We start from the raw sequence: 15,866 nt of genomic DNA, 5'->3' as shown, positions 1-15,866 counted from the left end.
AAGATCGTAATGTCCATCTGCACTTTAATTTGAAAAATTCTGTTTGTTGTCCATTGGAACTTGTGTGTGAATTCGCTAATGCTTGCGGTCACCATGTTAATCGCCATAGCTAATAAACAATAACAATTATATATATATATGTATATATTGGTTTATCATTCATTGTGCAACTAATAATTCAATTTAATTCAAACAATCGATGTTATAATATTTTTATTAGTTTTAAAAAGCGTCAAATTATAACTGAATTTCAAGATTAATTTGGTAAAATGATTAAAATACTTATAAAGACGTTCCGTTGACTTTCCAATCAATATCATCACAGGCGACCATGTTGAGTGGAAATCCACCTTTGTAGGGTTTCTTACCCGAAGCGTAACCAACCTTAACCATACGCATATTGCGCTGTCCGTCTGTCTGTATGTCAGTGGACTGCATCTGGAGCGATGATTAATGACAACTTTTAGCAACGAATAATGAAAACTAAGATTGCGAAAAAAATACGACCGCCATAACAATAAATAAAATTTTACTTTTTAAAAGAACCAAGTTTGCATGTCAAAATGATTATTCATGATGCAAGTTTCCACACTATAAGTACACTATGTTATAACTCATTAATAACCTCGCTCACGCACGCCGGAAAAGCGCATGTGGAGGATTTTCCAGGACTGCTTCCCTTCCCTAATCAGGTTGCCATTGCTGTGCCAAAGTATTTCCTGGTCCTCGGGTTGGGGAACGGGCTCTCCTGTCTGGAAACAGGTTGTTGGCATTCAATTTACCGGCAGTAGTAGCCATGGTCCGAACTGGTAGATAAAGAAACGCCTCTTCTGTTTGTAGCTCTATGCTTTGGCGTTTATTACATCTCGGTCTTCCTGCGTGAGCGGTGATGGGTGACGGAGCTGGGTCTGGTGTAGATGCACCCAGTGTGATCTGATTTACGCCCACCTGGGTGGCTAAAGAAAAATCCATCGAGGTAGGGGCCTCTATTACTTCTTCAATGGCCTCTGTAACGAAGTTGTCGGTGGCCTATGCCTATACCGCGGCAACTAGAGCTTCGGTATTGATAAGGGCCTGTCGTTCGGGCAGAATTGCACGTGGCGGCGACCGTCCTCTTGCACGTATGCGAAACTGTATTCGCCTTTCTGTTACGGGCTTCGTCCTTAAATAGGCGCGGCAAGGCGTATTTTTTGCCGGGTGTTGGCCTCCGTAGTTGGACAACGGCGGGGCACTCCTTAGCGCTATGCTCCCCTCCACATAGTACTCACACTAGCCGCCAGTTGCAGCCGAGTGCGTCGAGTGCCCGAAACCTTGACATCTTTGGCACTATGCCTTTTGGAGCGCCACTTAAACTCCCGATATTAAGGATCTCTGGTACTTTATTTTAAATGGCGGGAGTGAACTACGTATAGCGAAATTCAGTCTGATGGTCCTATTCTTGCCTATACTGACAGTTTTCTAGACTCAGTGCCTCCTTTTATTCCCTGAATCGAGACATTGGGGTGAGATCTAACTATTGATAATTTTTAATATGTTTACTATTGCCTCGACAACTGATATAGACCAGTGGTTAGTGACTGTACCTACTAAGCTACAAGTCGCGGGTTGGGATCCCAGTCGATACAAACATTAACTAATGTCAGGAATATGGATGTTTCTTTCCGAGTCATGGATCTTTATATGCTTCAACATGTATATCGTACTAAATACATCGTTGTCTTGAACCCATAGTACAGGCCATGCCTAGTATGGTGCAAGATAAAAGGTAATTAAGCCTATTAGTATTATTTTTCCATCGCTAGACTAACAATTAACAATACATTGAACTATGAGGTGTTTGTCTAGTTATATATACTAGAAGTGTAAGTTATACCTAGTCAAATACGTAATATGGTAATACCTTGTGCTAAAATATCTACAACATAAACAAATTCAAAGTAATTGGCTTATTGTGAAAACACATATGACCTTGTACCCGAATTAAAGAAAAGAAAAATAATCAACCTCGCGCGGATTTTATTAGAACAGAAGTAAGACTTCATTTCTGCGTTACTTAGGTACTAGAAATTATTTGAATATTAGAAAATTATTAGTAAATCCTTTTATGAACTTAATTATATAATACTAGCTGACCCAGTCGTTGTATTGCCATATAAAGTAATAAAAAAAATTTGGGGTGTAAAAAGTAGATGCAACCGATTCTCAGACCTACCAAATTTATCGTACTACAATTATTGTAAGTATTGATCCATGGGCAACTGCAACCCTATAGCGGATTTGTGGATGGAACAGAATATGAATATGAATATAAAATTTGGTAAAAATCAGTAAAGCCGTTTCGGAGGAGTAAGGTAACTAGCATTGTGACACGAGAATTTTATATATAAGATATTTTTTGTGATTTATGCTCACTTCTGTAATAGATCTAACGGCGGGAAGCTATATGTCTATTTATATATATATATTTTATACCACACCTATTATCGTAAATCCTAGACGTGCCTGTACATTTTTTTTCAAAATAACCGAGACAGAGGGCAAGAAAGTAAGTTTTAGAATTAAAATTTGTTTATTTTGTATATTAATCTCAAAAACGGATTAACTTATTTGAATAAACATAACATTTAGTGCTTCATGTGATCAGTTCACAGACAAAAAAGTACTCATCGAAAGTCGCGGGGACCCAGTGTATAGAAAGTAAATAAGTAGTGGGATAAAAAAAAGGGAGTTATAGTAGAGTAAAATTAAAGTTATTAAGAATCTTTGCATTTATTTTGTTTGTCTTTCGATCTGTTGTATAATAATAATAACATTGACGCACTTTACACAAATTATCTTAACCCAAGTTAAGCATATATAGCCTGTGTTATGGGTTACAAGACAATGATATATTTAATACAATATACTTACTTAAATATACATATATTCATATAAACATATATAAAAACATTTAAACATCCATGACTCGGAAACAAACATATAAATTCATCATATAAATGCTTGTTGTTTTATAGTTTTAGTGTACATCTCCAAAACTAGCGAAGGAATTTTCTGTAAGTTTTCATTGGTAGACAGACTGAACTACAGAATTACGCTTAGTTTCACTGGTAAAGTTATCGTAATATTAAGATATTTGTAGTTTACTCTAAAAACTTTAGTAAGAATTATTTGCAGCATATCTTTATATATATATATATATATATTTCTTGTATGCGTGTGTATGTCACTAAACTCCTCCTAGACGGCTGGACCGATTTTGATGAATTTTTTTGTGTTAGTTCAAGGGGATTCGAGGGTGGCTTAGATTCACAATTGATTTTGATGATTTATTTGTTTGTTTCAGTGAATTTGACATTGGATTGGAATTTTAGATTCTCAATTCCGTCCATATAATATAATTCTCCTGCTCATGTGTACATACACATCACTAACATTAGTGAACTTCTCCTAACGGCTGGACCAATTTTTCAAATTTAAGACGTGTGTACAGGACAACGTCTGTTGAGTCCACTAGTGTTAATATAAATTTATGTAGGTAATAAAATGTGGTAATGTGTAAATTGTATATTTGCTTTCTTTACTTACATTCTTCTTTAAGCCCAATGCGGAAATAAACTCAGTCAAGGTAGTAGAAAAATGACATTGAATAAGTGTAAATGATGCACGAATTTTAAGGAAAAATTTGAAAATATTACTAATATGAATAAACATGCAAATTATATAGCAGCTTAATCTAGTCATTGAACGAAATAAAATACATAGGTAAGTATATATCCACAATCTACTATTTAAAATTCTTCACTGCTGGAATGCTGCTCAATTCTCCGTGTCAACAGAACTGGTAAAAGCTCTATTGAGGGCAATAACTGCTTAGTTGGCCCTCTAGTTACTATAAGTGATTTCGTTTATAATTTATCTTTATTGTAACCTACAACATATTGCAGGTTACAAAGGAAAAACAAGATAACTACAGAACAAAACATGGTGTGCCTTTTGTCATTTTATTGTTTGCCGTTTTTAAATGTATCATGAAGAGAAAGCTGACTTTTATTAAGCTATTGTTCGCTGACGTTTTCTACACGCTATTAATATGACGCTATTAAATTAAGCGCTACGTTCTGCCACTTATTCCCGCAAACAATCTTTTTTTTCTTTGAAATTCCGTCAGTCCGTTTACTACGTCGTCTATGAGTATATATAATATACTAGCTGTATATGGCATGTTTATTTTGTCTAGATGTTAATATGACGTGACAATGAAATATTATGTGCTGTAATGTTAGAATTTTATTATTATATAATGACGTAGAGCTAATGTAATTTGCATGCCCTTTTTGGCTGATGTGTTGATTCGTATGGAATTTTTTGTTAATTTTATACACACATTATGTAAATAAAGAATTATTATTATTACGCTAGGTTAAAATAATAAAAATTTATTGTAATAATTAAATCTAAAATATTAAATAATAATTGTTCTGCCTTTCTTTAACACACATGTTTATAAACATTTTGCTTGTTAGTGTGTGTTTTTGTTACTTCATCACGTAATAACTACTGAATGGATTTTAATGAAATTTTTCAATAATATAGCTTACACAGTGGAATAACACATAGGCATAATGATAAGTGTCAAGAAGTAGAAGAAAAATCTGCAATCTGCGAGTTCTCATGATTGCGGCGCAAAGCCCGTAGGAGTTACAAAAATACATATAATGGAAATTGGCTCCAATACTTCAACACACCTGTTATAAAAGCGAGAATAATACCATTAATAATTTTACTCTAAAATTAAATCATAAATCATCATTTGATTACATTGTGATATAAAATTATTGTTAAAAAGCTTTAATTGAAAACACGTGCCAGTGAGCCGAGCCCTAAAAATACGGCCACACTGTCGACACTAGTGGCGTACGTGCTTCGGTTGTCGTACGGTTTGGACCTCTCTGGGATGTCGTTACGCTGTCTGTGGAATATATGAAGGTGATCAATAACTCTCGCAGTTTTCTTTCGATGATCCAATTATTAGTAATCACCAGCAAGTCGACAATAGTAAAGTCAATAGGTGTGACGTCGCACCTTTAAAAACAATACGGAGGCTCTTTCTTCGTCATCAGAAGTGGAGAAAGTAAACTTAATTTGGTTAATGTTATTTTTGAAGGTAGTTTTTAAAACCAAAAGAAGAGTTTCATAGCTACTATTTACAAAGCCGTGATAGCGAAAAAATATTTTTCGCCACCCTCATTACGTACAAATTGAATTAAGTGTTTGACATAAGAAATTCATTTTTGTGAAAATAATTTTACGCTACCGTCAATATATAAGAATTAACTTTAACGTTAGTAAATAAAAAGATACCGTGTCCAATAAGTGCTCAGCACATTTGTAGCAACACCTATGAGAATTAAATTGTTCAGTGAGTTGCTATTTTGTGATCGTATTTTCTGTAAATCATAGTAGTTAGTTTACTGATGCGTAATAAGTTATTGCGTCTGGGATATTAAGACATGTAATAACTTGTGAGTTTTCCAAAACTGACGAGTAGTAAGTCTCATTATGCTGAGCATATGGGATAATTTAATTATGATGTTTACAGTTGTGCTTTGTAATGAATTTTGTTTATATAATGAAACGAGTGTGCTGCAACGCGTAGCGCGCGACAGCGTGTGTTGTCGCGTGATGCTTTGCACAGTATTGGCATGATACAGCAAGGCTCAAGTGATGATCATCAGACCACTAGCGAATGTCCCTCGGCTATGAGTCTATGTGTCGGTGATATAGTTGGTGAGATTTCTACATTTACTAGATAGAGGAGAAACATTTGGTTCGACCGTACGATAAGATAACGGGACATGACACGATGTTAAACTACAAAGTGTTTGCGTTTTTTTTGCATTTTATGAAATAGGTTTTAATGATATTTTTATAATTTCATGGTTATTGGATCCAAAGGTGTGTCACTAGCCCCGAATGCTACAAAGTGGAAACGGCATTTGCTGCTTGGCCTGGCGTGGACCATCATATCATGAGGCGCGACGTGTGCTGATTTTTCCATCGTGGCATCTCCTCTTGACGCTGCGGTGTGGTGTTGCAGGGTGGCACCTGTACATGCTTATTTACGTGGTTTTCTGATCAACGCGCATGCTTTCGTATATTCTGGTGGTTTGTCACGGCAGCGTTTACTGTGAGAACTTTTAATTTTGTTACGATAGAGCATAGTGCTCATATGAAATTAAAAAACTTTTAACTAACTCTAAGGGCGTGCCGGTGCACCGTGTTTTGTTATTGTTGCGTGGTTGATTCCATGGCATTCACGATCTTTACGTGCTTGACATTCATCGTGGTTGATTGCAATGATGGCAGCCATTCAACGTGGGCAACATAGCCGAAAATCAGCCTTTTAGTCTCATGATGCGGTTGTGTTGCAGTTAGTGGAGGCTCAGGCCATGGTTGCAAGTGACCGTGGTGAGCTAATTAATAATCCGTCAGGCACCTCATTAGTCTGATAGTATATTCATGAAGTACTAAATAATGTTTATAAGATACGTATAGAAATTGTGTGTAAATTTTACTTTAATTGATAGTACTCTCTTAACCAACTCGAGCCGACGTTATCCTTACGCGCGTGACAGCGGACTCAATTAAGTTCTGACCGTGCGTAAAAAAGTTTTCACTTTAAAAACTTGCTACAATTAGGCATATGGATCATTTGATCATAACTAGCACACGTTACAGTTTTTGAAAACACAATGTTGAGTTAGTTTGGATACCTTTGCAGGTTGTAAAACAAAAGATAGGGATACGTCCCGTCCGTCGCCAGGGTCGTGGCATTTGAAATACTGTAACTCCGGCTATTCCTCTGGGACCAGCGTGCTCTAGTTCCATTTTTAATACATATAATAAATCACATTATGAATTGCCTAAGTACTATTTTATACAGCATGTATTGTTTCCGCAGTGCACGCCCAACAATAAAAATTTAAGACATGTAATAAAATTGTCATCATTGCAATTTATGCATGGATCCCAAATGTTTGAAATATGAATAGAATTGCTGAAGGAATGTATAGAGCTTTCTGTAGCTGATAAGTAGAACTTTTATAATCGATTCCGTACTTTTTGTGTTCTACCCGCAACATACTAACGATCAAATATTTACAGTTTTAATTTTACATAAGTGATACATAAAACGGACTGGCCGATATGATGCCTCCATTCCTTTATAAATTGTAATATTCCAGCTTTATGTTATCAGAAATACGAAACGTTTTCGCTTCTGAGTCTTGCGTAGGTGTATCACTTTATGAATGTTGAAACATGCATTTGCATTGCGATTTTAGGTCAACAGCACTCCCTCGTAAATTCTGAGGAAAATATTGTACAATATGTTTATTGCCCAAGTATATTGCTTTTTCTTGGTTTAATAAGATACCTACAAAGGCTCGTATTTCTTAATTACATTTTATAATTATTAAAACATAAAGGATTAGTATAAGTTAAATTATTTCGTGCCAGAAATTTTAATAAATTTTTATAGGAACGCATCTATCTATAAGAGAAACAAATTTCCAAATAGCTCTTTTAAATTCTGAGCAATACTACGTAATACTTTATCTTTCTATTGAAATTTTCGCTTAAGCCACAGCTACATCATATTGACAATACAAAGTTACTCAGCTGAAATTTTTATAGAGTGTATAGCCGCTATAATAACAAATAAAAAAAAAAGTTTGCGAATTTGAAAACGGTGGGTGTAATTGTGCGAGCTATCTCCTACTTATCTGGTTTTAGTTTGATATGTTGGTAAATTCAATATATTTGATGTGAAGTTTTGCGCTATTTGTTGCATGAAATAAAAAAAACATACAAATTCAAATAGTTCTCTATTACAATTATCTAACGCCTAGGATCCAATAATATCCAAATTAGAACCCAAAATACACAAACCATAAAAGAAGATAACATTGTCAGTAAATTTTACCAAAAACCGTCTGTTTTTACCGTATATACAATATATTGTTTGTAGTAACAATGTTATAATACATATATAACTGATTATATTATTTGAAGTGAAAAGTTCCACTGCATAAAATTGTATCCAGAACTCTGGAAGTTCTTGCTATTAACGTGAAATTGCTGTTTTAGGCGCGAGAAATTAAATTCCGATCAGGTGTGAATTCGAACTGATCCGCGTGCCGGTACAGTTTATAAGCCCTGCCCACTACGGTATAGTTTTTGTTGCGCTTCAATAAAGTTTCATGTTTTATAAACACTATTTTGTGTGTAGCGGAGAGTAACCAAATATGGGCTACCATTTTGTTTTTGCCTCAAAATTTTTTGACAGCAGCAACACAAGTATGTCGACGCTGGCGACAGCTCACGTGCTACTCACGAGAATGAGTGAGTGCGTTGTTAGAGCGAATGAATGCGATAGACGATCGTCGTTTGTTATGTCTTTCAGTTGTAGGTTTTCGAGAATTGTGACTAGCGAATATTAAAGCACTAGCCCACATTTAGTTACTCTCCTATATTATAATTATTATTATTACTAGCTGACCCGGCAAACTTTGTTTTGCCATATAAATTGTATTGATCTTGTGCTTGCTAGTAGATAAGAGATGGCGCTAATTGTATTCATTAGTAACAATCACACTTCTTAAAAGAAAAATATAAACATTTTGTATAATTCACACTATAGTTTTATAAATTATAGCCTATTTGTTATTCTGGTGTGTAAGCTATATTATTGTAAAGTTTCATCAAAATCTATTCAGTAGATTTTGCGTTAAAGAAGTTCAAACATACATCCAGACATACAAACTTTCACATTTATATTATTATTATTATTATTTGAAGAGGGTGGCTATTTATCTAGTCCTAATGATTCCTAGTAACACCTCGTCAAAAACTGATCTATTGTGTTCGCCACTAATACTATAGGTCGTCGTCAAGCCCTGCAGCCTTTACGAACCGCGGTATCTTCTTGACGCGAGTGTTGCAAACACCATCTGGTGGCAAGGTGTAGTCGCCAAAGATTGTGTTACGCTTATGCATCAGTGGGCCTCAATCGCAGAGTAGTTGAAGAGGCGTTTCATCAGCCTCAAGGCAAAATCTGCAAGATCTATCATTTCTGATGCCGACCACACTGAGGTGCTTGTTTAGGCGACAGTGCCCAGTCAGCATCCTGGTGAATTTTGTGTGTATTCAAATAAAATCAGACTTTTTTAATGAGGTAAATAATTACACTTATAAATGTTATACCTTTCACTATATACGACCACTTTGGAAAAGGTTGAGCTTTAATAAGAAGTAATGGCAAAATAGTCATTGCCATTGCTTTAACTCAATATTTACAGATTCATCACTTAACAAATTATTTTAATTACAATCTATGTGAAGCACAGATGTGAAGCCACGCAATAAAAAAGGAGTATTTTGTTAAATTAAAAAAAAAAGTATAGTAAGCGACATGACCACAGTAGCCATATACATGACTGACACGAGTGCGTTAAAAAAATTAATTCAAGAGTTCTTATATACAGACTGCAATTAATGTATAATTCACACACACTGTACATAACTAAGTTATTATGGGAGCATTATATTATATTATTTAAAATATAAAATTCTCGTGTCATGTTAAACATTGAACTCCTTCGAAACGGCTTGACCGATTCTCATGAAATTTTGAGTGCATATTCGGTAGGTCTGAGAATCGGACAACATCTATTTTTCATCCCCCTAAATGTTAAGGGTGGTCCACACGAAATAAATTTATCGACATTTTTTTTTAATTTGTTTGATTATGAGTCAGTATTAAAAAATACATACAACTTCAAATTTTCACCCATCTACGTTCAACAGTTACTTTTGTATCGCGATTTTAATATCGGCAATTCAATGTTTGCTGGGTCAGCTAGTATTAATATATTATTATGATTATATTAATTATAAAATTTACAACATGAAGCAGAATTCTCAATCTTTAACATAATTAGGATACCATTAAGGCGAATTAAAGGAGCATCCAGCCAATACAAGTCCCACCCACCACCTCGACCTAATTTTAGGGAATGCAACGACCCGCCCTACGACGCCGCCACAAGCACATTCACACACACACCCACAAGAAACTAACTAATGAGCACAGTTGTATTTCGTATCTTGCTTCGATGTGATTAAGTTCTTACGGTCTTAAGCAGACCATTAATTTTATATACACAAATTGTTTGTTATATAACTAACCCATCATTGGAGTTAACCATCTCAATATATCAATAATGAACTATGGATAAATCTGTGCTTTAAGTAAGATTGTTGGGGAGATTAACGAATATCTAATCTGCATTTCACAGTTCACGGACAACTAGTACTAGGTACGAGTCGAGATCGAGTTTGCGATCCGTTCACACTCGATTACTACTATTCGATTCGTTCGCAATTCGCAAATACTTATAAAATATCACACATGAGCAACAGTGAATGGTCTGCAAATATTATAATAGTTATTTTCTATACTTACCCACACCAAATGTAATTATTTTAATTGCTTAAAAGCAATTGCATTTGTAAAGAATTGATACAACATTTACCAGTAGGAGGCTCCTTTGCACAGGATTCCGGCTAGGTTATGGGTACCACAACGGCGCATATTTCTACCGCAAAGCAGTTATGTGTAAGAATTAATAGTACCGCTCAGAATTTTTGCTTTAATCCTGAGCGGCACTGCATTGTAATGGGCAAAGCGTATCAATTACCATCAGTTGAACGTGCTGCTCTTCTCGTCCCTCTATCATAAAAAAAAACGAAAGGCATCATGATCATGTTTTCCCAAACAATTCTATAAAATACTTTTAGCCGCCTGAGGTATTTTCATCATAATATATTATGTACAAGTCATAGGATGCGCTAAGATACTACTCAGATTATGTCTGTGTTGTGCTGCATGTATGAAGTTTGCATGCAGCACATGACTAATATGCACAATCTGCTGAAACAACAATATGGCACTCGATTTTTCAGATACACCGAAATCGAAAGTGACTTATGGCACACTATGCCCTGACCAGTTCCTTTTTTTGTTTATAAGATGGTTTATTTTACATGGTATTAAAGGATGTTTCAATAGCTTTCTTATACATTCACACAAAACATCCTAATTATAAACAAACTATGAATAGTATGTAGTAATATATGAATACACGTTATGTAATACGCATGGACAGTCCGCGCGCCAATTTCTCGCCGATCTAAGACATACCGCGGCTCGGGGGCACTTAAGGTATCGTTTAAAAAAAGTGGGTATGTTCTATCGACAAAATTGATTCATGACCCACTTTTCCGATAATTCTTTGAACATCATAAAAACCATCAGGCAAACTCAAAGACCTACGGCCGTTTTGAATAACCTATCTACCCTTAGTTTTACTTACTAGAGGTAAAGAAATTTATCATTTTACGCTTACTTACATTTCCATAACCTATCGACATAAAGCATTGGACTACAACTATATTGGACATTACTATGGATAGATAAGATCTTGTCATTAAACTATTATTTTTAAATTCACCATTCGTTATTGTAAATGTAGACTGGATTTATTATTATAATTTAAAATCCTAACGTGGAGACTGACTTGTACCGTTTGTTTGTAATGTAACGTTTGAGGCCAATTCGGCGACACATATTGACTTGTAACGTATGTTTGTAAACGTTGAGTTTGTGTGAGCTTCATTAATTTTACTAAGTTATTGTTGATTAAAAAGGAGGAAAGAACAAAACGATAGCCACTTTGTCCACAAAAGAAACGGAAATGGTGGTACGAATTTAATGAATATTGTTAGAAACCAAGAGTTTACTGATCAGTATAGAAATTTTGCAATGATCACGGACTGACTTGTAAAGGGATACGTGAAAAACCGACAATTGAGTGGATCACGCGGTGCTTGCCGCGAATGATACATTACAAAATAACGTTACAAGTCAGTCTTTGGTTTCTGCTACAAAAACTCAACTCTCTCACATTAAACCAAAATATTACAAGTCAAACTTCACCTTTTGATCATTTATAATATATATACGTCTAGATAGACAGTGACAGCTGTAAAAATGTCGTTTATCCTAACTTAGACGTTATTAAGTATCTAAGATTATAACTCATAACATTTTAGCTGCTTATAACTATTATGTGCCTTAAAAGGAAATTTCCTGGGTTGGAAATTTTAATGTGTACGAGTGAGTGTGTGTGGGCAAGTCGGTCACGGGAGACCTTGTAGAACATTCGCCGACCAAATTGGGGACGTTTTGAGAAAAGGAAAGGTCCGAAGCACCGGCGTGCATGTATGAAAATAGTAATGAATGTAGAGGAAGCGCATGAGGTTTGTAAGGATAGAAGCAAGTGGCATTCTGTTGTCTCTGCCTACCTGGACGGGAACAAGGCGTGAGTGTGTGTGTGGAAAATTTAATTAACAATAACAATTGATAGTTTACTTACAGTTGAGTCCGAGATCGTGGTAGGTAACAATGGCTGGTTTTTGTCTGTCACCGTGGACAGCGACCAAAACTCTTCCACGGTCAGTGTTGACGTAGTACTCATAACAAATTTGCTTGTTGAAAATTCGTGTTGTAGGAATTTCACCCCTGTAAACAATATCTCTATTTAGTATGTAATGATGCAAATGTCGAATTATTGATTTCCAACTAAAATTTAATATAAACATTGAATCTGCTTATATCGAGTTCGTTGTAACAATAATGTGCTATTTTGTATAATATAGTCGTTGTAGCAACGCGTTGTGGCCGTACGTATATCATAATAGCCACGACACAAATTTCGCTATGTGCTCTGTCTGCAATTGCCACAACGCACCGTGAGCGTTTTCATAATAAGAGCCATGACACGAATTACTCGATTCGGAGCTGTTTTTCACTCAACAAGCGTTTTAGATCTATAACCATAGCATATGTATATAAATAGGTGACGAAAAAAATCTGTTTTAGGAATATGTTATAGGAATTTGCCAATAATATTTCAAAACATCAAAAAATATTTCGTAGAATATGTTCCCTATTGTTATAATGAAATTGTTTCACAGCGAAACTGTCAAACCGTGCGTCACTAACGTCACTCATAGAAAATATATCCATACAAAACAAATATTGGAAATAAAAATAATTATGGGTCCCAAATCAAAATAAAAACTATCCTATCTCTGAAGTTGGATCAAACTTTACTCCATGAAGTAATCCCCATTAAAAACCGTTTATTAGTCTAAACTAATTTTGAAAAAAAAACTTGTTTGTCCGCGATGGACTCTTAGGAGTCCAAAAACCGTTTATTAGTCTAAACTAATTTTGAAAAAAAAACTCCTAAGAGTCCATCGCGGACAAACAAGGTTTTTTTTCAAACGTGTCACACAACGTGTCACTTAATTTATATATATTAAGATAATAGTGGTCTATTAATTAACCTAGATTTTAAATAGCTAAAGCTATTGAACTGCACTTTGAAGCAGCTGCAACGTATTCAATTATAAATTCAGTGTAATATCAAAATGTTGCCAAATCTAATTTGACGAGAACCAATAGGTATGGAGATATATTTAAGTAATAATTTCGTTGCCATTTAAATAACCTGTTAATATTTAATACTTAATATTAACATTTAACAACAAACAATATACGTAAACATCATTTATGCAATCTGTTTGCACAGGAATCTTATAATGTGAAAAGCATTTTGTTGGTTTTGTTAAAAACGCAAGAAACGACTTCAATCTGATCTGTATCTTGTAGTCACTTAAAGATAAAATGAAATTGAAAACACAGTCCCTGAGCCGATGCCGAATACTGGTCTACGTTTTTGTATGAAATAATGTATATAAATATGAGTTTAAATAGTTTGAAAACAATTAAATAACATATCTTTATTTGAAGATGTGGGTTTTTTTCAGAAACTTTTACAAAGAAATAAACCTTAGATCACACATACGACCTCGAAGATAGACTGACAGCTGTGAAATCATCGAAAAATCGATTTGCTCTATTTTGAGCAATGCACGCACACTAATACAAAGTGTCATACAAATCGCGAGTGTAAGACGTAGCTTGTCACGCACACTAAACTAGCCTGTTTTTATCGGTTGTCTTACAGCAAGAGACTCCATCTAGAAGCATAAGTTCTCTAAAACCTAAACGATCAAAATCACAACAGCTATACAAACATCAACAGTATTCAAACATACGGTAGTTGATAAAAACATTTGCCCAACATAGGACATTAAAATGAAAATTGTTATATTTTATATATTATATTATTACACTAAAGTAGGATTTTTAAATTAAGTAATATTCATGGTGACAAAAAAATATATGACTCTATTTTAATTTCTTACATCGAGCTAGCTTCATACCGGATAACTATTTTGGAATAAAATTTACGTCGTGGATTGGGAATTTAATTTTCCAGGCACTGAGGCAGTATTATTTGAATTAAACAAATTCAATTTTTTTTTAAAACAAATAATAACTGCACCATATCTGCCAAACTGCACTCGATGTCTTAAGTCCCGTGCGATTATCTATATGAAACGAAATTGCATTATTATGTTGCTATTTCAATCCTCTAACTAAAAAACTGTCATGGCGCTTGCGAGGGTTTTGTGTAGTGCAGGAAATTTTGTGCATATAGTTTCAGATTCAATAAAAGTAGTCATTTATATTGCGATAGAATTTCTTTATCCTTAAGTCCTAAGCGATTGCTAAGCAGCAATTTATTAACCCCCTACTGTGGGCCTTGAGAGTATGATTTACGGCCGTTATCAATAACCTATCTATCCTTAGTTTAACTTACTAGAGGTAGACAAATCTATCATTTTACACGCATATAGCTTACTTACATTTCAATAACCTATTGGCAGATAGATTTGGACTATAACTATATTGGACATAACAATGGATAGATAAGACCTTGTCATTAAACGGTGACAGCAATGTATCCGTAAGTTAAACTAAGGGTAGATAGGTTATTAAAAATGGCGATTAAACAATTTGTTTATTTTTAAAGTGACATCCCTCACTTCTGGGATTAATTAGAAAATTTAAATTTGTAATCAAAAGTAATCAACGATGCGGGGCTTGAATCCGTTCTCTCGGATTCCGTCCGAGCGCTCTTTCCAACTGAGCCAACCGTTCGAGTGACGCATCGTTCGTAAATCTTGGCATGTCTTTTCAACTCTCAGGTTGTGGCTGATCAGGTCAGGTATCCGGTCAGCTATCATCTACATGATCTACTTTACAATTGATAACCTGCTCAACCCCAATAATTACATATTAGGATATTTACTTGAGGTGATGCTCATTCAAATCTAAACTATTAAGTCTGATTTAATGAACTCCGGAGTATCGCTTGACGTATCAAACGTGATTTTTTCGTATCAAAGCAACGTGTGAATCTATCTATATATATAAAAGAGAATGTATGTTTGTATGTTCCCTAATAACTCCTAAACTATTCGACCGATCTCAATGAAATCTTTTGTAATAGATTAGTTGAAGCTCAAGGAAGGAACATATAATTTATATATATTTTTTTTATGGAATAGGAGGACAAACGAGCGTACGGGTCACCTGGTGTTAAGTGATCACCGCCGCCTACATTCTCTTGCAACACCAGAGGAATCACAAGAGCGTTGCCGGCCTTTAAGGAAGGTGTACGCGCTTTTTTTGAAGGTACCCATGTCGTATTGTCCCGGAAACACATATATGGCAAAATAACGTTTGCCAGGTCAGCTAGTATTTAATAGAGTTAATTCGATCACAATTTTATGTTCTAATTATGATGGTCAGTTTAGTACGACGATAT

The 15,866-nt window shown here is 34.9% G+C and overlaps 2 protein-coding genes across 2 annotated transcripts in view; one reads left to right on the top strand and one right to left on the bottom strand.

The window, feature by feature from the left end:
* LOC126978866 (uncharacterized) overlaps nucleotides 1–15,866 on the top strand; it is a 223,630-nt gene that overhangs the window by 120,083 nt on the left and 87,681 nt on the right. The gene's annotated exons all lie outside the window — the stretch shown is intronic.
* LOC126978855 (protein NDRG4-like) overlaps nucleotides 1–15,866 on the bottom strand; it is a 72,345-nt gene that overhangs the window by 46,492 nt on the left and 9,987 nt on the right. Inside the window, exon 3 of the mRNA XM_050827968.1 lies at nucleotides 12,498–12,643. Coding sequence (XP_050683925.1) covers nucleotides 12,498–12,643 — 146 coding nt within the window. The remainder of the gene's footprint in view (nucleotides 1–12,497; nucleotides 12,644–15,866) is intronic.

The sequence above is a fragment of the Leptidea sinapis genome, chromosome Z (genome assembly GCF_905404315.1).
Source record: "Leptidea sinapis chromosome Z, ilLepSina1.1, whole genome shotgun sequence".
NCBI classification, from domain to species: domain Eukaryota; kingdom Metazoa; phylum Arthropoda; class Insecta; order Lepidoptera; family Pieridae; genus Leptidea; species Leptidea sinapis.
The sequence above is the reverse complement of the archived record's forward strand: the minus strand, read 5'-3'. Positions and strand labels throughout refer to the sequence as shown.